The sequence below is a fragment of the Protopterus annectens genome, chromosome 2.part1 (assembly GCF_019279795.1).
Source record: "Protopterus annectens isolate FY-2018-M chromosome 2.part1, PAN1.0, whole genome shotgun sequence".
NCBI classification, from domain to species: domain Eukaryota; kingdom Metazoa; phylum Chordata; order Ceratodontiformes; family Protopteridae; genus Protopterus; species Protopterus annectens.
Window position 1 is genome coordinate 1703078896 of NC_056729.1, and position 26091 is coordinate 1703104986.

A 26091-nucleotide genomic window follows, 5' to 3' on the forward strand; every position below is an offset into this window, starting at 1 on the left:
AGCAAAGCCAGCCCCCGAAATGTGGGCCAGGGCTAAATCAGTAAGCAAGTAAGGATAGCAGTCTGCTGTTACCCATATTTACATGGACATCACTGTTGTGGTGCTTAGTTTTCAAGAAATATGTCACCAAGTGTTACCTATGCTTCGGTGAAGTCATGAAGTTAAGGGATAATACCATCATGAGAACTATGGTGACACACATGACTGTTATCTCCACCTCTGTGCACAGGACAGCAAGTGCCACTTTCACTGCCCTGACCAAAAGTGTTGTTAATGGTTGGGGTGAATATGCATACAAGCTGGTTGTGTCGGGAGGAAATTTCAGTCTGTGGATGACACTATTAAACCACTCTTTACAGACTGCTTAACTGGTGGTATGTAATCTGTTGCTTGTACCATTTTTCATGCCACCTGCTGCTGTATCGCACAGCTACATGCAAGGTAGTAGGGCTAATAGTCAATAAGTGCTGGTTTACAAATGGTGCTATTGGGTTGAGTATCTTTTTATTGTTGCAACTCAAAAAAAATATCCACATGCATTTTGCTCTTACAGTGGCAAGCAACTTGCTATGTGTTCAATGCCGCCAACGTATCTGAATCATGACCTGTTTCAGAGGTGCTCATTTGTATTTTGTTATGCACTCATTAATCTACATGCCTTCATCTGCATGTCATTATATAGTCATCTGCATATATCAATTCCTGCACTGTTTTCTTTGTGCTCAGAATTGCTAGCTGGTACTGTGAATTGTAACATTTGTAAGCATGGCCTCTTTCCTTTCGATGGCACACAAGTTGACTATGAATATTAACCTTAGCGTTTCAATGTTGTTGTAAGAAACACACGTTTTTGTTTTGATTTTATACAATACTGGTGGTGTTTCAGGCAGCTGAAATTTTGTTGAATTGAGATTTCAGAGCATTTTGGTCAGCAACATGTTTATTTCTTTGAGGTTCAGTCTTTCAAAACAAAACTAATTTACTGCTTTCATCCATTTGCTACATGAAGGTTTGAAAAAAGGAGATCAGTATAATATCTACAAATTAAAGTCATTTGATGAAAATAATATTACCTGTTGTGGTGCATATACTGACAGTCTAGAATTTCCCCCATCTACTAATGTTTCTGTACTTTATTATTTAAAAAAAAATAAAACAAAATGTCCGTTTCCATACCCTGATACTGCAGAGTGCAAACAGCGAACTTTAACTAAGTGGCATCAGCATAAGGAAGCATTGCACATGCTCAGTTACACGCCCATTAAAGTCTATGGATACACCTCATGTTAGCCCTAAGGTGATGTCACCTTAGGATAGCCTAAATTTGTTTGGACCATGGTTTTAACAAAAAAAGGCTTATAAATCTTTTTTTATTAAAATAACCTAAGAAAACATAAGCAGTAACAGGCAGGAAAATACCTTGCAAGACTCGACTCCTCAGATGCCACAAAGTCAGTATGAACATCAGCAAACCATGTTAACCTTTAAGACCAAGCATTGAAACAGGGAGATAAATCTGGCATTTAATCCATTTCACTTGTATTAATATCCTCTATGCATACACATTTATATCACAGTAGTATTATTATGTGTTTTCATTTATGATCATTTTACCTTTGCCTAGGGGTATGTGATGTGGCAACCTTGTACTGGTATGCTAAATACAAGAAGCAATGGGAGGGGAGAGAGAACTATTCAAGGTTCTCTCAGTGCATTTTTTATGTATGCCTTCATAATCAAGGGGTATGATTTAAGCTTCATGGATAATAGAGTTGCATTACTTTTAATTAATTAAATATTATTGGGCACTTTTACATTAGTTCCAGACATCTACTGAGAATATACACTTGCTAGCAAACATTCCACACAGAAACATGTTGCACTATAACAGTAGGCAGACATGTTGTTTCTAAGAGAAGGGTTGTAGCATCGTATAAGTCATATTAAGTACCTGTTTTGTTAAATATATATTTTTTTACTATCACGCATTGCTTTTTTTAAATACAAACATGTATTTCTCCTTTGTTTTTTGATTACCAGCCAAGTAATCTACAGCTGCACACCTATTTACAGATAGAACCTGGCAGAAATAACAAGGATGAGCAGTGACATGAAAGCAATCACTACAGCAAACTGAAAGCAAAATGTTTTATTAGACTGTACCTTAATGTAAGGCTAGTATGTTTGTCATGCATTAAATAAGCCAAAACTTGCAATACAGTGAAATGTTTAACAAACAAATGTAAACATGCCAATACACAATCATAATTTTCCAAACTAGTAAAGGCCAAAAAGCTTAGGTATAGCAACTTTTATAGAAATCTCCAAAACATATTGTTGCTAGTTTTACTTGCAGAGGCCTGAAGCCTTTGTTCATAACCAGATGTATATTTAAAGGCCTACCTTGCTGTCCACATGGGGCACATTCTTCACAGTTTTTCTCATTCTTCTGCTTGCAATAAAAGCTTGATTTACAACTGCACTGTCTGTTAGAGGTGGCAGTGCAAGGCACACTCTCAAATTTGTTATCTATAATAATTAGCAAAACAGTGGGTTAGTAATAAATAATGTACAAGTTACTTTAAGCTGCGTTAATTATGACATTAAAATTACAAGGTTTGCAGTAACTGATATGCAAGCATTCTGCAAATAGGCATGTCTATAATATATATATATATATATATATATATATATATATATATATATATATATATTTAATTATTTATGTCCATTAACTGGGTGAGTGAGCTGCTCCAAATACCTCTTTCAGGCAATTATAACTATATGCATAAGATTTAAATTTAACCAAAACTCAGATTGCAATAAAATATTTTCACATCAAACATAATCACATCCTGTGATAAAATTGTACAAAGTAGTAAAAAGAGTAACAGAATGCAATATGCTTTATGTGGTAAAGTTAAAGTACTATAAAAGAAGTACCTGCATTGAATATTGTGTGAAAGGCTATGCTGATGCTTTTTTCGTGAAAGAATATATAACATGTACAACATACATAAGATGGTAAAACAAGAACACTTGTGGTTTATGACAGAATTAAATTTGAAAACATTTTCTGCTATCTGTTAGGCTAGAGATCCTCCCAACATCCCTGGAACTGTATGCACACCAAGTGGGTTGCAAAGCTAGTCCTCCTTGACCTTCTTCCATTTCTTGTGTCCCATTTCTCTGCAATACACTTTTCAAGAAGTACAATGGCCTACAGGATTTGATAACCTAAGGATAGAAAAGACAGTGCAGTCTGTATATTAGATGTATGCTTTATCCCTTAATATAGTTATAATGCACTAATTGATGCTTAGTATATAAAGCATAACTAGAACATAAACACTTTATTATACTACCCGAAGTCTAAAACTGGCTTGCACACAGTACTGTGACATAATTCATCATCATCATCATCATCATAAATTATTCAACTCATTTAATGACTTTTACACACAAGCCAAGATTGTCTATTCTGGATAGACTTTATTTGCCCATATCCCCACCCTAAATACTCCTGTGTGTAGCTTATAAAGTAAAAAAAAATCTTTCTGTTAGCTTGTTCTCTTTTGATTATTGTGAAAAACTCACAAATATTATAGCTAAAGTTCCACTGTCATGTATAATTTAAAACTACCTTGTTTAAGTCAGACTGTGCCCTAATTTTATGAGTACACATATTTTGTAGCTTTCTGCATAACTTTTTTGTAACTTTTAGTGATATAAACAGATGTAAGTTACAGTGCAGCAAACATGTATACGTAAACGTAAATTTACACCCTTACTTTTTTTCTTCACAAAACTCACTTTGTATCCTGGTGCAATCCGCTCTGCTCAGGTTCAATCTGATCCACTACCCTACGTCCAGTTCCTTCCCACCCATCCCCATATACATTTACTTTTATCTTACTCTACTGTTTATCGTTTACACCCATCCAAACACATGCATATACTATAGTTCTACAATTCAACCATTACCTTCCTTCTTTAAATTATCACAGACGCTCCTCTTCTACCTCACTTTCTAAGTTAACCACTCAGACTTTTACAATTTTCCAGATGATTCAACTTTGAATATTCATCACGATGACATATTTTTGAGGAACATTCTTATTTCTCTCCTCCCTGATGTAGCCCTTGCTATCCTTTCACATATGACATCTATTCACAAAACATTACTCAATACACATAGAAGTAATGCCACAATCTCAACACCCATTTCTAAAGATATTTCAAGCAAGTGTAATATCTCTCCTACCTTATTTAACAATACCTGTTTAAATTCCCCAAAAATCAAACTTCTGCACACAAACTCCAAGACCCTTACTACTACATTTCAAACTTTCTCAATGAACAGCTCTATCTTGATCAAACACTACTCTGCTCACTTCTCTATTATCTCCCTGTCTGGAGACATCCACCCAAACTCAGTTCCTTCCCATTCACAAACAATCATATCCCAAATCAAAAACTAAATTTGGTCACACTTAACTTTTATAGTATTTGCAATAAAATCGCTGAACTCCATGCGTAGATATCACAACAAATTCCTGATGTCTTAGCTGCCACAGAAACATGGCTCAAACCCAATGTAAAAGACTTTGAACTTCTGCCTCCTGGTTATAATATAATCAGGGCAGATTGAATGTATAAAAACTAGTGGAATTGGATTGTTTTATCCAAACTATTTTATTTATTTATTTATTTTACATTTGTTGACCGGGTTAATCCGACTGAGCTAGTGGCTCATTTTCAGTGGAGACCTGGGGAGAAACGCTCCTCAGTAAGATAATATTAATACAAACATCAGTTACAGATCACTTACAATTACATACAGGGTATATACTCATATAAAGGTATGGTTCCTTCATAATACATAATGAGGTTTCACAAGACATCTATACACGATTTCAAATAGTGTAGTGGTGATGACAAAACAGGAGGCTACACACACACACACACACACACACACACACACACACACACACACACACACACACACACACACACACACACATATATATATATATGTGTGTCTGTGTGTGCGCCCGCGTGTGTGTGTGTGTGTGTGTGTGTGTGTGTGTGTGTGTGTGCGTGTGTGCGTGTGTGTGTGTGTGTGTGTGTGTGTGTGTGTGTGTGTGTGTGTGTACTACTACTACTACAATTTTACTTCATACTCAAATATTGTTCCAGAATACTACTTATCGCCTTGTTAAAAGTAAGTAATAATAAAGTTTTATGTGTTGCTGTACTATTTATTCCCCCAGGCCAAAATATCCCAGTTTTAGAAGATACCCTTTCCTGGATACCAACAATTTCCAATGAAATCATTATCTTAGGTGATGTTAAGATTAAACTGGCAAAACCTAACACTGGACTTCTAACTACCAGCATAAATCTCTTTGGATTCTCACAACTTATTGAAACAACAACTAGATAATACAAAATGTATAAACATTGCTTCATATTATATTGGATCCAGGTCTCAGACCCAAGTAAATTTGTTCGAACTGGCACCCTCCCTAGCACCCTATGTTACCATGTACCAGTATATACCCTTAGAATACTTTCCACATCTCCAACTAACATCTCTATAAAATGACCAAACCACAAAAAACACAAACAAAAACTTGTAAAAGGAAGAAACAAATGAAGCTGGATACAGAACTGAGATATAATTCACACTGTTTTAATTAAGCGCTTTTTGTCTAACTTAATAGTTAGACTTCTTCAGACAAAACGCCATTCAACAAATCAAACTTAAATAAACTCATTAATTATAGTCATGTGATGGCAAGAGCCCAAAAAAGGGCATGACATTTAAAATAAAAGGTTTAAAAAAGCAACAGTTTAAAGTAGAGCATCATGCACTAATTCACTAATTCATATAACACCTTAAATAATTTCATATACATAACCATATAGAGTAAAAACTATTTAAATTAATTATATAAACACATATATTATGTCTATCTAAATATTTACACTTAAAACTAAATTTATTCATATTGAAACTCGTATACAAACCCATAAATAATGAAAAAATATCTATATAAATCTAATTATAAAACTACACATAAATAAATATATCTGTCTAGATATCAGTTTCATCTGAACATGCTTTTCAATTTTAACAGACACATTAAACAGCATTTATCTTTTAACCCTGGGTAATAATATGCAGATAATCTAATTTGCCAATACAGTTCTAACTTCTCCAGATATAAACTAATGGGTCTACCTCTAGCAGTATGTTCAGTTTGTTGTATAACCCAAAGTTTAAAAGTGTGATGTGGAAAAGTTTTAGCATGTTTGGCTAAAACATTTTCTTCCTTTTGCCTTTGAATGCAATATAAATGCTCATAAATTCTGTCACGTAATCTACGATCAGTCTTTCCAACTTAGAAAGATGGACAGAATTCACATTTAGCCACATAAACAACTGATCTAGAGTTGCAATTACATTTCTTCTTACTTACAAGCTTAATATCATTAATTGTTATAATAGCACCAATTTCTAATTATCTACAGTAAGGGCAGTTACCACACTGTGTCATCCCAGGGTGTCTGCTTGTTAACATTTTGTTTTTCTCGAAAAGGTTTTTAAAATTCAAACCTTTCCTATAGACCAACTTAGGCCTCTCTCCCACTTTGTTAATAACATTAGCATCATCTTGTAATAACCTCCAATTTTTGTTAATGATGTTTCTAATTTGCTCAGTTTCGACACAATATGTCATAATAAAAGACAAGCCAAATTTATTACTGTTAGGTTATATATTCAGATCTGTATTATTCACCCCCATTTGGCATGCTGTGTTCTGTTTTGCAAGAATGGGGATGTATAAACCTACATTCCTTTTATTTTTAACTTCTTCAATCACACCATCTACCAGAGCCTCAGGATAAGCTCTTCTAACAAACATACTTTTCAATTGAAGACATTCTAAGGCAAAATCATTAGATGCAGTGACCATACGTGCAGCATGAACTAATTGGCCTTTCACTACAGAGCACTTTTGGTAAAATGGATGAGAACTGGTAAAATGAAGGAAAGTGTTGAAATAAGTAGATTTCCTGAATATATTTGCTTCCCAAGTACTTTCTAATAGATTTTTCTTAACAAACACATCCAAAAATGAAATCTGTTCTTCCTGAAAATCATTAATAAATTCTAAAAAGTTAGAAGTGCTGTTAAAATATTCGATCAGTTCATCAGCTTCATTTTATTACCGTTAAACAGCATAAAAATATCATCCAAATATCTAATGTAGAATTTAATATTTCTACATATCTGTTCCCCCAAGAAAACAAAAGTGTTCTCCCACTGTGACATAACTAAATTCGCATAGCCTGACCCACAGGGGGAACCCATTGCTACTCCTCTAATTTGTAAATAAAAACTCTTATTAAATGTAGTGAAATTATTACTAAGAATTATATCAAGAAGCTCCTCAATCAAAGAAATCTCAGCTTGTGGTGCTCCCAGCAACAATAACATTTAAACAATAACAAATCTAACCAGCCCCTTACAATGCCTTCCTCTACTAACTCTAAACCCAACTGCTTCTCTTTTAAACCCATACAAACCTCTTATATCAAAAAACTACTATCAAAACTAAAACCTACCTGTCTAGCAGCTGACCAACTAATGACTTCTTAAAAACTGCTGCAAGCTCCATCACCTATCCCGTATCTATCCTAATCAACCATTCCATCGCAGTAAACCCATCATTGCCTTGCTCTTCAAAAATTACACTGGCTTCAATTTCCCAAATCAGCTCACCACTGCCCTCCCAATTATACACAAACCTGAAAACTGCCCTGCATTCTCCAACCTAGTGTAACTAAATACCAACCCCAGGATCCTTCGATCATCCGATAAAATTATACTCAAGGTTACAAAGTCCCATACTTACTTCTGTGACTCTCTCTTCTCCTTCAAAGTAGCCAAACAGTGGAGCCTATTACCCCAGAATATCTTAAAAAGCACAGATTGTCACAGCTTTAAAAAACTCCTAAAGGAATACCTTACTCAACAATGGGTATGCTCCTGTAATACTCCTGGCTAGTTTCTCATACCTTCGATCAAATGTTTTCTATTCTGCTATCTTCTTGTCTTACTTCTACCAAATGAAAATACCACAATGGTTGTTTGTTATATATCTAATGACTTTTATATTACTGTCTGTAACAAGGCTTAAGAAATGTAATGTTTTCTGTTTTACATTCACCTTTTTGTAAATTGTGATTGTTGGCAACTGTCAAACTTTCTGTATATTGTTTGTCAATTTTTTAAAAATTTTTGTAAACTTTTTGTACTATTGTTATGGAGCTTATCTCCCCAGGACTTCGCTGATAACAAGCTACTTGCCCAGCCGGACTCTACCTGGTTAACAAAAATAAAATAAAATAAATAAATAAGAGATAGCAATTTCCCTGGTACTTAAATAACTCAATGCATTTACTAGAATAGTGTATAATTTCTGTCCACCAAATGGCTCTGCATTTTACACTGAGGAAAACCTTACTTTCCACACATGTTTTTGAGGTTAGGCTACAGGGAGACGTAAGATTGCAGTGATCACTACAGTTGTGCAACACAAGCAGCATTTTTGTCACCAGTGATGTAACCACTTCTCTTAATAATGTATGTAGTTGTGCATTTCATATATTCCTTTAGTAACCAGGGTAGAATGCTGACCCACACGGACTATTTTTAGGCTCAGCCCAGCTGAAAATAAAATCTGAAATAAAAGTAACTTTGCTAAAAGTTGTTTACACACATGGGATACATAGTGAGACATTAGTAGCATAATATTCCACAGTCTTGGTTAGTTATTGAATTATTTACAGTTTTAGCAATATTCAAAAACAGGCTTAGAAGGACTGGTTAAGGATGAAATGGAAGAGGAGGAAAAACAAAGGAAGTATGAGAAGGGCTGACAATGAAAGGTATGAGGGTGAAAGGGGGATAAAACAGATGGAATATAACAATGAGTGAAATGTAGGGAGAGGTACAAGCTGACAGGTCAGAAGTTTACAAGGGGGTGCAACAATGTCTGCTGTATCTCTATGGGCAGTATTCAGTAGGAGAAGAGGATCGGATGTGGGCAATGTGGGGATGAGATTGGTATCATAGAAGAGGATTGGATGTGGGTAATGTGGGGATGAGATTGGTATCATAGAAGAGGACTGGGTGTGGGTAATGTGGGGATGAAATTGGTATCATAGAAGAGCATTGGAGGTGGGTAATGTGGGGAAGAGATTGGTATCATAGAAGAGGATTGGGTGTGTGTAATGTGCGGATGAGATTGGTATCATAGAAGAGAAATGGACGTGGGTAATGTGGGGATGAGATTGGTATCATAGAAGAGGATTGGATGTGGGTAATGTGGCGATGAGATTGGTATCGGGTAATGCCTTGGTTATTAAAGCATTTGCATTTTGCTTCTTTACAGCTTTTGTGCTTTTTCCTAAATTCATGGTAGGATGTAATGGATTTCAAAGTTGGGGTCGCCATTCCCATGTTTGGGGGGGCATTGTGGTGAAGCTGTGTTTGGTCAAATGAGTTTAGTTTGCGAGCTGCTAAGGGTAAGAGAGTACTGAAATGTGAGGTTGCAGGTGGCAGATTTTCAGTTAGTCATCCAACAAAGAAATTGAAGGTTTCTAATTAGAATTGTTTGTAGGTAAGGGATGGCAGAAGTAGAGTGCATCTTTGTTTTATTAGGAGCCAGTTGGCCTACATGGACAGTGGTCAAATTTTACTTGGATGCATTGCTTGCAACAGGTAGGCCATAGTCCAGATGGGCAAGTAACACTACTTTACTAATAGTACTCCTGCCTTCTGGGAAGAGGAAGCATGCAATGTTTATTTTGCCCCAAATAGGAGATAGTTTATTTTACTTTTTGTGGAGGTGCTATAGTGTTGGAAGATTAGAGTTGGGTCCAGACAGACATCAAGGTACTTGAAGCACTGTAAAAGCAACAAAGGAGGCTCCAGACCACAGCTTCTAAAAATACATAATATATAAAAGTTTTATTCCAAAGTGAGCGCTTTGTACTACCTAGTACCTGAGCCTATCTAAAAATGCATATACAGCCTAATTATCCATTCAAGTTCTTTGACTTCAACTTTATTCTTAATGTCACCCCCCCCTCTAATACTGGACTTGACCATATCTATCACTAAGAACCAATGAGCTCAGAAGATGGAGTGGAGTTTGGTACACACCAGTGTGGGAAGTGTAGGTTCTCTGACTTTCTTGACAGTACAGGGAGGTTTACACACCCTGATACAGGGAGGGTATATACGTTCAGATTAACAGCACATTGTAACACTATTAATTTAGTGTACCTAGCCACCTGTGTATTATGTGGCTGCTTCTATGTAGGGATGATGACACGTAGATTACGTGATTGTACGAGAGAATACCTCTATGACATCTCTAGGCAAATAGATACCAATGCCCTGGCGAAGCACACCATGAATTGTGGCAATGAGCATCACTTTAAGTTTTTAGTGATAGATATAGTCAAGTCCAGTATTAGAGGGGGTGGCATTAAGAATAAAGTTGAAGTCACGGAACTTAAATGGATAATTAGGCTGCAAGCCAATGTTGGTAAGGGCATTAATGATAAAAGTTGCATTAAACCAGTACTAATGAATAGAGGCATTAGATAACAGTGGCTAGATAATCATGTACTTTATCATGTATCTTATGTATTCTAAATGATTTTTTAGATACAATATATGTTTTTATAATATGTATATGCATTTTTAGATAGGCACAGGTACTAGGTAAATGTTTTTGATATCTTCTTTGATATGTATCTATTATTTTTGTAGCCTATATGTACTACTAGATGAATGTATTAGGTGTAAGATGCTTTCCATGCAGTTTTACATTTTGGGTTTACTTAGTGTCAATGAATTTGGCTATGTGCCTTTAACCTAATTAGTTTCTTAATTGATTGATTACTCAGCTTGAAGGTATATAAACTGCACATTTTGATGTAAGTTTATCTGATGAAGTAGCCTTGAGCTACAAAAGCGCTCACTTTGAATTAAAACTTTTATATGTTTTTAGTAGCCATGGTCTGGAGCCTCCTTTGTTGCTTTTACATTGTATTTCTAATTTTGGAGGAACTGTTTGCCTGCACCACTTTATTGGTATTTGCTTGTACTTGAAGCACTCTTTTGGTTCTAAGTGTTCTTTGTTGTTCTAGTGCCAAACATTATAGATTTGTTTTGTTGGCACTGAGGATCAGTTTGTTTTCTTCCATATGTATATATATATATATATATATATATATATATATATATATATATATATATATATATATATACAGGTTTGTCTTTCGGCTCTTTCCGGTTAGGGGTCCCACAGTGGAACTCCAGTCCGCTCATGGTTGGCAGTGGATTTTTATGGTGCCAAGTTGCCAGCCCGATGCCCAACCTTCAAATAAGGCACGCCCATTCACGCTCGCACCTACCTGCATGTCTTTAACGTCACTCGACCACGGGGAGGACATGCAGACTCCGCACAGAAGGTGCTCCAGCCAAGAATCAAACAGGAGAACCTCTTGCTGTGAGGCGACAATGCTAACTGCTGCACCACCGCGGCCTACTCCATATATATACAGGTAGCATCTCTCTATGTGTGCTTCATGTTTACATTTCTTTATTTTGTAGTTGCACAGGTCATAAGGTAGTCAGTACATTCTCTGCAGTTCATCTGATAACATAACTGAGAAACATGCTAGACTATTCACTATACTGTATCACGCCAGTGGTTGTGGAAACATGTTAGACCATTCACGATAATGTATCACACCAGTGGTTGTGGAAACATGTTAGACCATTCACTATAATGTATCACGCCAGTGGTTGTGGAAACATGTTAGGCCATTCACTATAATGTATCACGCCAGTGGTTGTGTCTGCATTATCCTCAGTTGCATCTATACAATATATGCTATTATTTATTTATTTAATTTATTTAACATTAGTTGACTGGGACAGTCTGACTGAACAGCAACTGTCCGTTTGCAGCGGTGGCTGGGGGAGCAAAGTTCCAACATACAGAAACGTCATATAACAAAAACAATGAATAGTATATGTAATACATAATGTCACAAGTATATACGATGCACAAGTTTAAGGAGCTAAGGTCAAACAACAACAATGTGCATATAGTATGAACACCCACAATCCTCCATTTACACAATCAAATCTATTGACAAGTAGAAAAGTTAACCCATTTTTCTTTGCAACACTTGCAAATGACATAATAACCTTCAAGAGTGCAAATTACTCAAGTATCCAAAAAAATGGTTACAGGGTTTGAAAAATGAACACAGTTTAACCTCAAATCTCTTTATCACTGTAAACAGAATAGTCAATATGGCTGTATGTTAGATTCATGAGCCAGTCCTTACAGAATTTATGATGGCGGTTTCCTGTGTTAAGCTATAGATTCTTGGTCTCTGTCACACTGACCCTTTCATAAACCACTGAAAAGTCCTTGAGCATCCCTTAAATATCATACAATTCCCATTGGCATGGGAGTAGTAGTGGTTCAGGCAATTGATAACACATGCAGGGAAGATAGGCATGCCTATCCTGAGGGTTGAGTGTGTGTGTGTGTGTGTGTGGGGGGGGGGTCATGGCAGACATCTCTTCAGGATGGAGAAAGTATGGTTGTCCTATGGGTCTGGGGTGGAACATATGCTCAAGGTTATGCCCCATTTACTGCACAGTCATACATGAAGATTGATAATCTCAGCACATGAGGAGGAAGGAAGGAAGTTAGGATGAGAACAAAATCCCTGAGCTGCACAGTATGATGCAAGCTGCTGTTGGAGAGGGCAAGACTGGCTGCTTGTTCCACGACTGGGGACAAAACATGGTATGCCTTTCATTCCTACGCTTAGAGGCAAGTCATACTATCTGCTTGTCAAATGGCAACCCCCACAAGCATGTAGATGAAGAGAACAGTTGGGGAGAGCACAAAAAGCCAAAAAAAAAAAAAAGGGCATAACATTTCTTTTGATCTTATTATACAAAAATAGTATATGTTGTACTGTTTAGGACCAGAATAATGCTTCACAACAGACACACGTGAGTGCACGCATGTGTGCGCGCATGCGCACACACACACACACACACACACACACACACACACACACACACACACACACACACACACACGCACACACACATACACACACATTTCAAATAACCAAATATTGTCTTAGTACATTATTCTTTTAGTACTAATTAGGATATTGATTATATGGTTATATTTCTACACTTATAGTGATCCCACATAAAATAATATCTGTAGTTAGCTTTTTTATTTTGTTTGACACTTGAATCTAATTTCAACAGAAAGTCTGAACTGACAGTTCTAATGACAGTTGTATGGTTTCTGTAAACTCTAATGTACATTTAATAGACTGCAGATGAAACTTACCTCTGCAAATACTTCTGCACCTGCGACACTTCAATAGACAGTTTTCTGATTCGGTATAGGTTCCAGTCTGACAGTGTTCACATTGGTCACTACTAACATTTGTAAAAAATCCTGTTAGGACAGAATAATCATAGAGTACTGTAAATGGATGAAGTTGCAACAAAAATGTGCATTTTATAATAAAACTTCTAATTCCTTTCTGGCATTGTTGATTATTGTTATTATAGAAAAGGTACTGAACCCCATGCTAAGATTACTTATTTTTTTCTTTGAGGCATGATTTTGTTTATTTAAGAATACTCAAAAATTTTGGCAAATAAGGTGCGATCTTCATGCATAGTGCACATGGAATTTACTCTTCAACCTCTGGTACAGACGCCTTAGATTACTTAACACCCATGAGTCAATTACTCTATAAATGTAGAGAGCAAAAGATTACCTCAGCTATCACAGAGCTAATACAGTCCTTTACAAAGAGAGAGGTTGTGAAGGCTAAGGATGAGGCATATAGAGAGTTGTATGAGAGATTGGACACTAAAGAGAGAGAAAAGGACCTGTACCGATTGGCTAGACAGAGGGACAGAGTTGGGAAAGATGTGCAGCAGGTAAGGGTGATAAAGGACAGTGAGGGAAACGTACTCACAAGTGAGGAGAGTGTGTTGAGTAGATGGAAAGAGTACTTTGAAGGGCTGATGAATGAAGAGAATGAGAGAGAGAGAAGGTTGGATGATGTGGGGATAGTGAATCAGGAAGTGAAGCAGATTAGCTAGGAGGAAGTAAGGACAGCTATGAAGAGGATGAAGAATGGAAAGGCTGTTGGCCCAGATGACATACCAGTGGAAGCATGGAGGTGCTTAGGAGAAATGGCTGTGGAATTTTTAACCAGATTGTTTAATGAAATTTTGGAAAGTCAGAGGATGCCTGAGGAGTGGAGAAAAAGTGTTTTGGTACCTATCTTTAAGAATAAGGGTGATGTGCAGAGTTGCAGTAACTACAGAGGGAAAAAACTGATCAGACACAGCTTGAAGTTATGGGAAAGAGTAGTGGAAGCTAGGTTAAGAAGGGAGGTGATGATTAGTGATCAGCAGTATGGTTTCATGCCAGGAAAGAGCACTACAGATGCAATATTTGCTCTGAGAGTGTTGTTGGAGAAATACAGAGAAGGTCAGAAGGAGTTGCATTGTGTCTTTGTTGACTTAATGAAAGCATATGACAGGGTGCCTAGAGAGGAATAGTGGTATTGTATGAGGAAGTCGGGAGTGGCAGAGAAGTATGTAAGAGTGGTACAGGATATGTACAAGGGTATTGTGACATTGGTGAGGACTGCGGTGGGAGTGACAGATACGTTTAAGGTGGAGGTGGGATTACATCAAGGATCAGCTCTGAGCCCTTTCTTATTTGCAGTGGTGATGGACAGTTTGACAGATGAGATTAGACAGAAGGCCCTGTGGACTATGATGTTTGCAGATGACATTCTGATATGTAGTGAGAGTAGGGACCAGGTTGAGGAGACCCTGGAGAGGTGGAGATATGCTGTAGAGAGGAGAGGAATGAAGGTCAGCAGGGCTAAAACAGAATATATGTGTGTAAATGAGAGGGAGGGTAGAGGAATGGTGAGGATGCAGGGAGTGGAGTTGGTAAAGGTGGATGAGTTTAAGTACTTGGGATCAACAGTTCAGAGTAATGGTGAGTGTGGAAGAGAGGTGAGGAAGAGAGTACAGGCAGGGTTGAATGGGTGGAGAAGAGTGTCAGGAGTGATTTGTGACAGATGGGTACCAATAAGAGTGAAAGGGAAGGTCTACAAGAGGGTAATGAGACCAGCTATGTTATATGGGTTGGAGACGGTAGCATTGTCAAAAAGGCAGGAGTCATAGCTGGATGTGGCAGAGTTAAAGATGTTAAGATTTGCACTGGATGTGAATAGGATGGACAGGATTAGGAATCAGTATATTAGAGGGTCAGCTCAGGTTGGACAGTTTGGAGACAAAGCAAGAGAGGCGAGATTGTGTTGGTTTGGACATGTGCTGAGGAGGGATGCTGGGTATATTGGGAAAATGATGCTAAGGATGGAGCTGCCAGGTAAGAGGAAAAGAGGAAGGCCTAAGATGAGGTTTATGGATGTGGTGAGAGAGGACATGCAGGCGGCTGGTGTGAAAGAGGATGATGCAGAGGACAGGAAGAAATGGAAACAGATGATTCGCTGTGGCGACCCCTAACGGGAACAGCCGAAAGAAGATGATGATGACACTAGTAAAGTACATCCACACAAACAACATATCAAGTTAATACCATCAAACCTCACAACGAGCATGTGCTGGGTGTTGACCTAATGGTTAACACATTTAGCTCACAGACATAGGTACAGGGTTGATTCTCATCTCTAAAGGGAAACTGGCTAGCTTTAAAATGGCCTGCAAGAACAGCAAGCCCAATATTTACCTATGAACCTGTAAGAAAAAGGGAATCCACTGAGTGGAGTAACCAGCAATTTCTCCTGTGAGTCTTAACCACTCGTGATTCATTTGATAATGTGGTACCTCTTAACCATTGATTTTCTAGAGGGCATTCTATGTCCCTTAAAGAATATGTGTGCTGGGTTCATGGTTGGCATAATGGTTAAGGTGTTTACCTCAGAAACACAAGGTTTAATTTTTACCTTGGAATAGAAATTGGCTAGCCTTGAAATGGCCTGCAAGAACAACTAACCTAGTAATTAGCAATGAACCTATGTATGGGTATCTCTAGATAATGGTTCTCAAAATCATTTAGTTTTCTCCCATAAAAGTAATTTCCAGTAAAAAAGACCTCCATTACCACATGTTTCTGTAACTCCATTTTTTATGCTCACCATCATACCTATTGACCCTCAATGTCTGGGTTTACTTTTGACCCATTTTATTGTGTTCAGTTTTTGATTACTGTCATGAGTAATGCAAATAATCCTTTTGTATGTCTAAGAATACTTTCTGGACCCAGTAATGTGGAAACAAATCCTTTGACAGTGACACTTTTCTCTTCTGTATATTCGTTGTTATACACATTAAATCATTCCTAAACTGATACAAACCTTCATAGCTCAAAAATATATATTCTTATGTTCCTATGCTCCAAATACATTGTCTTCACACTGCCAACAGGTTCTTATCACCTACTGTCAAAAATATCTCTATAGGCACTTTTACACAAAAATCCTAAATTTTCTTTACCTAGAGGCATATCTTGGAGTAAGCAAATTTCTCTCCCTGATTTGTCCCGATGGCCTTTTCTAATTTTATGCTTGAGTTATGCTAGAAAGCATTACAGCTCCTCTTTTTCATATGTAACACAGCTTTACAGGCTTTACTGATTACCCATCTATTACAGACCTCTCAACCAATTGGGGACAAATTTCAACAGAATCAGGGACAAGTCAAGAAAAAATCAGGGACAATCAGGAGCACTTTTAAAATATTAGTGCTATTAACTTGAAACATTGACAGAATTAGAGCATATGAATTAATACACATTTTCTGAAGTAAAAGAAGTTTATAACTCTTAATTATTGTCATTATTCATTAAGTGTAATTCACCACCTTTCCTCCAAATGTCACTAGTTTTAGGAGGGATTAAGAGAGACAGAGTTAACATTTGAGTCAAAATCAGGGACAGTTGAGAGGTATGAATTAGTTTTTTTTTCTCCATAGGATTTAGCAAGAAATTTACTAGTTCTGACTTACCTCCCACCTCATTACAAGAGTTTAATAAAGTCATCAGTTCAGACACCAGACCTAATGATTTAGGGATTCTATTTCCTGCACCTGGAATTCTATCCTATTTATCTCCAAGGCCCATTTGTATACTCCTCTTAATTATTCCTGCCCAAGGTTTTTCCTCTTTATTCTCATTGATTTTCCAAATTAATTTGATATCCTCTGTTCCAGTTCCCTAATATTATTCTATGAGATTTTTTTCACACAGGTCTGTAATCCTTTTATTGGAGTAAATATAATAATCTATGATAATCTTAATTGCTTTGTCCTAAAGTACATTTCTAGGTCTAGATGAACCTAGACCACCTTTCTTAGGTAAGGACAACTTAAACCACTGTACTCTTTCTTTCTTGTTTTCACAACAAAAAATGTATTTAATGCTTTCTTGAGTCTCAACCACAGCAGACCATCTGGCTGATAGTATTATGCTTGCCTTACATAAAAAATTAAAAGTACCAAATATCTCTAAAGCTTGGACCTTACTCTCTCTTTCTAAAACAGTGTACTCTATTCCCTTATATTGTTGAATAGTTTTTGATGAACCTCATCTGACGTTGCCTACGCTGCTTGATGCACATCCTGCTGCAACCAAACTCTCAGTACCACATTTTGCCAAGACCCCATAAATATTGAAAAATGCTGCGCTAAGTGATATAAAGGGACATAGTTTATCACTGTCACATTTGCTTTTGCTTCGTGATTTTCCCAAACTCCTGGAGTTTGTCAAATAAGGCCATTACTTCTACCTCTGGATTAGTTATATACAACATGATATCATCTGCAAACAGTGGTATCTCTTCATACATTCTCCCACCCTCATCTTTACCTATCTCAGAATTCCAACTCTTTTGTGCCAAGGGCTCCAGATACAAAGGAAATAACAGCAAGGAAGGAGGACAGCACTGTCTATTCCTTCTTGACACAGTTATGCCCTTTTATAATCCCCTCCAACTTCCATTCTAGTATTAGAGTCAATATAAATCTCAAATTACATTGATAACCATTGTCTTGGCAGACCAAAGGCCTCCATAACATCCCTTAGGAATCTCCAGCTGATTTGACTGAATTTATTTTCCGCATCTAGGCAAATTAATATCAGAGTTCTAGGTCTATTATTTTCTATAGCATCTTGTGTCATTAATGTCTTACTAATATTGTCAAAAGTCTATTTTCCCTCTATAAATCCACACTGGTATCAGTCTAAAATTCTGGTCAATACCCTTGCCAACCTATTTGCTAATGCATTCATGGTTTAATATGGAGATGAGTCTGTATGATCCTAGATTCTTGGGGTATTTGCCCTCGTTTGGGATAACTGTTACCACTGCCATCTTCCATGAGAGTGGAACCATCTCCCATAAGGATGCCGTTGAACAAATCTTTACAATTTTTGATCACTACATTTCTGTACCTTTCCCATATTTCTGCTGGTATATCATCTAACCCATGTATTTTCCCATATTTCTGATTGTTGATGGCTTTGATGATTTCCTCTCTTGTATTTCAGCTTGTATCATTTCCCTGTCTACTTCGTCCAACTGTCTACTTCACTGAAGTGAAGATTCAAGACCCCAGAGCATCTTCTCGTATTTCCCTGGCTCTATATTTTGCTTATATAGAATCATATAAAATTCTGTCATGACTTTATGTATCTCTTCTGGGTCTGTTTTCAGCTTTCCTGTACTGAGATTCCTAACATTAGTTATTAATCATTACACCATCTGTTGCTTAGGTCTCTACACCAGTAGCTTCACTGTCTTAAATTTGGTTTCAAAGAATTTATTTCTCAGTACTTTATCCCTACATGCATTTAAACTATGCAGATATTCTTGAACATCCCCTCTGAACTGCCTTCAACAATGACATACCTTGCTACCCTCCTTCCACCGTCTGATGGTCTTGCATACTCTTACTCGCAGTTTTTAGACCATATAAAATTACCCGTGGTTTCCATCAGGTTTCTCACATGACTTTTACACTTTTCTCGGGCATCCACCACTCTCCTTGAAGTAAGGTTTACTGCCACAAGTAAGTTTGATATTATTTGATCTGCCTTTTCGATAAATATTATCTTTCCCAGTAAATACATGGGAAAGTGTTTCTATCTTCAACCCTTTACATCTAGCCTTAGTGCAACTTGTACAGTGCATGGTCTGAGCTCACTACTGGATGTGTGAAACTGACATCCAACAAGTATAGGTGCCCCTTTTTAACATAACACCTATCAAGCCTGGCTCACAAATTGTATCTGATGATGGGTAAACTCCATCTGTCTATGCCCTGGCTCCATAATGTCAACCAATCCAAAAATACTCATATATCTTCTAAATATTTACCTTCACTCATAGTCTAGTTCTTCTAGAACCGCCAGACATATCTCTTGTAAATGTAACTATATTCCAGTCTCTTGGTATCACCATCATTTCCTCTGAAAATTAAAAAATTTTTTTTGTTTTATTTCTTTAGCGCTCACTCCTGGTGAAATATAAAATGGTCGGGTTGTTCTAACTATATTTATATCAGTCTTACCATGTCAGTACCTTTAGTTATTATGTACCTACTCCTTTATCCACTTTCTGCTCCTTCACTTTCAGACATCCTTTTTTTTTTCTTTTAGTAGTACTGAAATGCTTTTATCCTCTTTCCCTCCAACCCTGTATAAAAACACTCTATAACAGTTTTCTTTATTCTGCACTTCCTCTCTACGCAGATCAGTTTGCTGTAGCTTAGCTATTTGTATATAGGTCTTGGCTAAGTAAGCTAGCACTCTTTCTATTTTTATTGCATCTAAACAGCTAAGGCAACTAAAACAATTGAGTGAAGTTTAAGGTATGATGTGACAAAAAATCCTAGTATACAAAATTTCAAGACAAATATAAAACCAATTCAAAACCTTTCTGGGCCTCTCCAAACAATCTTTTCAACTCAGGTAGAACAACCCAAACATGTGTTTCCACCTCCGCACAAGGTGACGGCTTAACCTTTCAATTTCACTCATATTTTATCAACACAGTAACTTCCCTCCTCTCCAACAGCAGCACAACTGACCCTCCAGTACTAACTCAAACTGTTACCCAATTCATCTATTTTTCTTTTACCCTAGTCCCCACATACTTCATAAAAAAAAAACTTCTCCTAAAACTAAAACCCACAACCTTACACTCCGATAACCTTCCTCCAGAATACCTCAGATCACTGCGGACGTACAGACACCATCAGTATCAATATTAATTCTTCACGCTATAAAACAAAACTATATGCCTCAACAATGGAAAAAAAAATGCTTCATTATACCTTTAGACAAAGGTAGTCCCTCCACTGATAGCTCCAACTTTCGAACCATTGCAGTTTTATTACACCTGTCAAAAACTCTTCATCCTAGCACATAAACTCATCTTTCTAACCCAGCATGACTTTAAAATTTACCATAGTACCACTATTACCTTATTCAGCTTTAACAATATAATACATCCACATAGAATCTCAGATAGCCTGCCCTCTTCCATCACCTATCCAAAGCACTCAGTACAGTCTGTCACAACAAAATTCTGCACAAACTTTTCTTATTAGGCATCACCAGCTCTGCTCTTAAGAGGTTCTATACTTATCTAACAAACAGGCAACAGGCAGTAGAGTGGCAAAATTACTATTTCTCCTTCCTCCCCATATCCCTTGATGTACCTCAAAGATCAGTACAAGATCCACTACTGTTTAACCTATTCTTAAATGACCAATAGACCACCTCTATGCATGTCTCTATAGTCTGTTACATGGATGACGCTATGCTAATTTGCTCAGCTAAAAGTCTATCTACCTTGCACCTAATTACCCAACAATAATTTATCTTCCCTAGAAATAAGGCTTGATAATTTTCAACTCCTTCTAGATCCCCCATAAAACTAAGTTAATGTTATTTATTCCCTCACAGTTTAACTCCCTAAAACACAATTTATCTTAATACTTCTAATAATAGCACTCAGACTGAAATAGTGACACATACCAAGCTATTGGGAGCCATCATAGATGACAAAATGAAATTTGATCAACATATTGCAAAAGTCATAAAAAGACACATCAGAAACTAAATATTCTCTGCAGGGCTAAACAGTTCCTCACTGTCACAACCCAGGCTAGTATTGCTACAGGATCTCTGCTATCAACCCTTCTGTATGCCTTTCCAGTTTTTACAAATTTAAACAATTCCACAAACCTCAAACTGCAAAAAATGCTTTAATTAAATAAATGAATTAATTAAATACGAAAGTTTGCTACAAACATACTCTATAGAACTCACCACTGTTCAGCACTCAAATACCTAAACTGGCGAGAGCTCTCACATGCCCTTTGGTATGCCCAACAACAGGTAGTACACAAATTACTCTACAGACCTGAACAATGCCCTAACCTTGAAAACCTCATACTCCCCTCCTCATCAAACAGAACTTTAAGGTCCAATGACAAACTGTTCCTCAGTGTAACCAAATCTAAAAAATAGGCTGGTAATGCACTATACACCAACTCAGTCTCAAGGAAATGGAACTACCCACCTTTGTCCAAAAGGGAAGTTGGAAACTCACACACATTCAAAACAGAACTTAACCAACACCTAAAACAGACAACTGTGCACCTGTGTTACTCTTGCATCATCTTCCCATCTATGCTATTGCACTGCATTAGTAATTCATTTATTTATATTTTTTATAAATATAAAAATATTACTTTTATAGATTACTACTAGGCTAACTGCCCACATGGACCATTTTTAAGCCTAACCAATTACCCCCTGTGAGAATCAAAACCTGCACCTTGTGTTTCTAAGGTAAACACCTTAACCATTATGCCACCTTTGAGTATCTATGTACAGCATATAATTTGTTTGTTGCTTTGTTTGAAATCTTAAAATTTGTTGTATATTATCTACTTTATTGGAGCTTTTCTCTCCAAGCCTCTACTAAAAAGGGGTTTCATGACCAGCTGGATTATCCCTCTCAACAAATGGAAGGTGTAAATAATTAAATAAATATTCTATGAAATTGTATTCATCAAAATCTGGGAAAATGGTAACTCTTGTAAATTCTCTGAGGACATAACACTACCACCAGCTGTTATAATCAGAAGTCAGTACCTCACTTGCAGCTTATCATTGAGCCCCTTTACATACATCTCTCCTGAAAATATATTCTGATTACACCAGAATTTCCCCACTAAAAAGAAAAACTGGAGCAAAGAAGTTTTATTAACTCCCACTATTCCCCAACTATATCAAGGGTTGGGAGGGTGGCTTAATGGGTAAGGTGTTTGCCTTACAAACACAAGGTTCAGGGTTTGAGTCTCACAATGAATAATTGGCTAGGCTTAAAATGGCTCACAAGGGCAGTTAGCTTAGTACTAAACTATGAACAACAAACATTTTACAAATATAAGTACATACTGTACTGTTTCAGGATGTGAACTCGTTGTCTAAAAAAAAAAAAGGTCCCACTCTGGAACAGAACACCTCTATAAGCATTAAGCATTCTTTGCATCATTCATATCTACAGTTAGTACTCCTCATTCATTCTCTTTATATAGTGTTTAGATAGTTTGGCCCAAATCTTATTAAAATAAATAATTATAGAATTATATTATATAGCTGGCAGGCTTGGGGTTCAGTTCTGCATGGTTCATTGCCAGATCTATGACAGGACAGAACCTAGGAAGGATTTGGCCAATACCCTTCCTCCTCCTTCCCACACCTAGTGAACATTTCTCAGCCAGTCACTGAGCCTAATTGCTCAAAGCTCCTCCTCTTTCCTGAAGACAGAGCAAATTGGGCACTGTCATGGGAAATTTCTATTAATTATTTTACAAGGCTTATAGAAATAAATCACACATTCAGAACTCCCTGTAAGTTCAACATATCACACATACCTCTTGCTTGATATTAGTCAGAAATTATCTTGTGCAGTGAATACCATCACTCCCCAGGAAATCAAGTCACACTAAAGGTTTGGATTTTAAGATATTACAAAAAAAAAGCTATTTTGGTCATTGCTGCACATGCAGCAAGACTATAAACAATTCTATTCACGATACCTAAATAATATCTTAGTAGAGATTGTATACAAATTTCTTCCCCAGATATACCAAAAATACATTCAGAATGCATTATATTTAAAGAAAACAAACACGCTAAGCCATAGCATAAGTAGTTTGTTCAAGTTCCTCCTCTCTTTAGATTATCTGGTCAGTAATCCTACCACTATTTAAGTTTGTGAGTTGGTCTGCTTTTGTCATAATATTTTTGTTTGTTTGTTTTGGTAGCCAGTACTACTGCACAACGAAAGGTGCAGCTATGGGGGTAAGTTTTGCATCTGTTTATGTTAACTTTTATATAGGCTTATTTGAAATGGTGTTACACAGACAAACTTTTAGCATATTTAGAATCATGTTCAGTTATATGGTACTTCTTATTTGTTTCTTGTTTCTTATATTGTAAATTGCTTGAAATATTTAATTTATGAAGGGTACTATACTATAATTTTGCAACATTTTATACACTTTTTCAGTTAAAAATGCTGTTGCAACACAGTAGCAAAAAATTTCTAGACCCCCCCCCCCGACACACACACACACACACACATACAACCCAATATATACAAGAAATTGAAGGGCAAATGAACAATAGCAAAATATCAACAGGTGCATGGTAAAGGTAAAAAGCATAAAGAAGTTCAACATGAGTCTGAAAGTGACATAAAAATGTATGAGTTGGCAAAAAATATACATGAGATGTGGTGGGTCTCATCAGAAAGTATGCAAATTACAAGTATAACAACTATTTGAATAGTTCTTATTAAAGCAGATATGAATGTGTACAACTATTCAAACAGTAAGCCACAGCAAGTTATGGCTTCTTATGCATTGCTTTTCACATAAACTGGATGGTTTGTCCCCATGGATGAATGTAACCTCTCAACCTCTAACAGCAAGAAATCTGGACAAATTCATAAGTAATGGAGGGATAAAGGTCCAAAAATAGGGACACTTTTTAAATACTGCTCTTACAAACTTAGAAAGTTGATAGACTAACAGGTTTTGCATCAGCAGGAATTTTATAAAGGATATGAAGTCTGAAACTCAAAAGTATGCCATTATTTTCTGACTTTAGTCCTCATTGATTTGCCAGTGATTTCCAGAAAACCACAAAAAACAACAGACCAAGAATATGAGGTAAAAATCTGGACAGTCTGAGAAAATCTGGACAGTTGAGAGGTATGTGGATGAAGTACAGGTGGGTAAGTGTTATCTGGGTGAATACATCCATCACTACAAATAGACCAAAGTGGTTTATTACTTTTATACAATGCCTGCATTTAAAATGTCTTCTTCCAAGTCCATTGTAACACACCAACTTTTGAACTTTAAGTGCTTCAACGCAAACATAATGTAGAAGGGCATGTAATGGGCATATTCTTGTATATTTGGACATGTTTATGACACTGAGTACTATGCCATTTGTTGCTTTGTTATCTGATTAGTGCGTGCATAGTTGACACACTAACCTTGAAGATAATACTAACACAGTGTTCTGGACTGGGATTAAATTTGGCAGATGGAGACCTTCATTTACTTTATTTCCATTTGTGTTGAACAATGTGGTGCAGTGTATTTTTTACATTTAGCATGTCCAAGTTCAAGATGGCCAAGTAGTAGCTCTGCCGTTTCACAGCAAGAGGTTTGCTAGTTCATTCCTGAACTGTGATGTCGTCTCTACAGAATCTGCCTGTCCTCCCTGTGTTTGCATGTTTTTTTTCCAACTGTTGCATTTTACTTCTGCCTCCAAAGACATGCAGTAAGTTGATTAGCAATATCCTTAATTGCCCATAGGTGTACATTGTTAGTGTGTGTGTGTGTGTGTGTGTGTGTGTGTGTGTGTGTGTGTGTGTGTGTGTGTGTGTGTGTGTGTGTGTGTGCTGCAAGACGCAGACGTGTGTGCACATGTGTGTGCATGTGCGTGTCTGTGTGTGTGTGTGTGTGTGTGTCTTTTTGTGGGTGCTTTCTGCAACAGACTCTGTTCTGAATGAGCTTGAAAGTCTTGCACTAACTACCTGCTATATAGGCTCTGGTTCATAGGTTCATAGGTTCATAGGTTCATACTAGGCTATCTGCCCGAGGGCATTTACAAGCCTAGCCCATAGTTTTGTGGCTTAAGCCACCCCTTTAGTATGGGGAACTATACCCATTATTTTGCTGTGCCTCTGTTGAGCAGTGACACTGAGGTAATCCCTGGGGTATATCTGCGATCTCCCATCCATTGGTCAAGATTTCTCTTGAACAAGGCCAGCGAGGTGCTCTGCCTCACATATACCGGGATTTTATTCCACAGCATAGGGAGTCTTTGGGTGATGAATCTATCCCTCCAGCACGTCCTATTAATAGCCGTGTCGAGGTTTAAGTCTCCGCCCTTGTGGCTCTGACGGATCTAGATTTTTGAGGTGAAGCATATTCATCAAATCTGGGTTTGACATGGCCTTGTATGTTAGGCAAAGGTCACCTCTGAGCAAGCGTAAGCGACTGAATAGAGCTGGAGTTCTTTCAGTCGGGCAGCATAGGACAGATGTTTGAGACCCTTTATCCTTTTGGTGAGGAACTTTTGTGGCCTCTCCAGCTGCTGCAAGTGTCGGGTCAGATACATTCCGAATGGGGCATTGTATTCAATCATTGGTCTGATGAGTGATGAGTATAGGGAGACTATGACCTCCCTTGATCTAGATGAGAATCCCTTCATGATAAGGTGGGCAATGTAGAAGGTCTTCCTAACTACTTTAGCTACATGGGTGTCGAATGACAGACTACTATCAACCTGGGTCCCCAGG

At 37.2% G+C, this 26091-nt stretch overlaps 1 protein-coding gene across 1 annotated transcript in view; it reads right to left on the reverse strand.

Annotated features, from left to right (window-relative positions):
• The window catches only part of LOC122795014 (tumor necrosis factor receptor superfamily member 1B-like), a 198540-nt gene that overhangs the window by 81965 nt on the left and 90484 nt on the right, over positions 1–26091 (reverse strand). The window contains exons 3-4 of the mRNA XM_044063599.1: positions 13485–13595; positions 2404–2529 (exon numbers count right to left, since the gene is read on the reverse strand). Of these exons, the coding sequence (XP_043919534.1) occupies positions 2404–2529; positions 13485–13595 (237 nt within the window). The remainder of the gene's footprint in view (positions 1–2403; positions 2530–13484; positions 13596–26091) is intronic.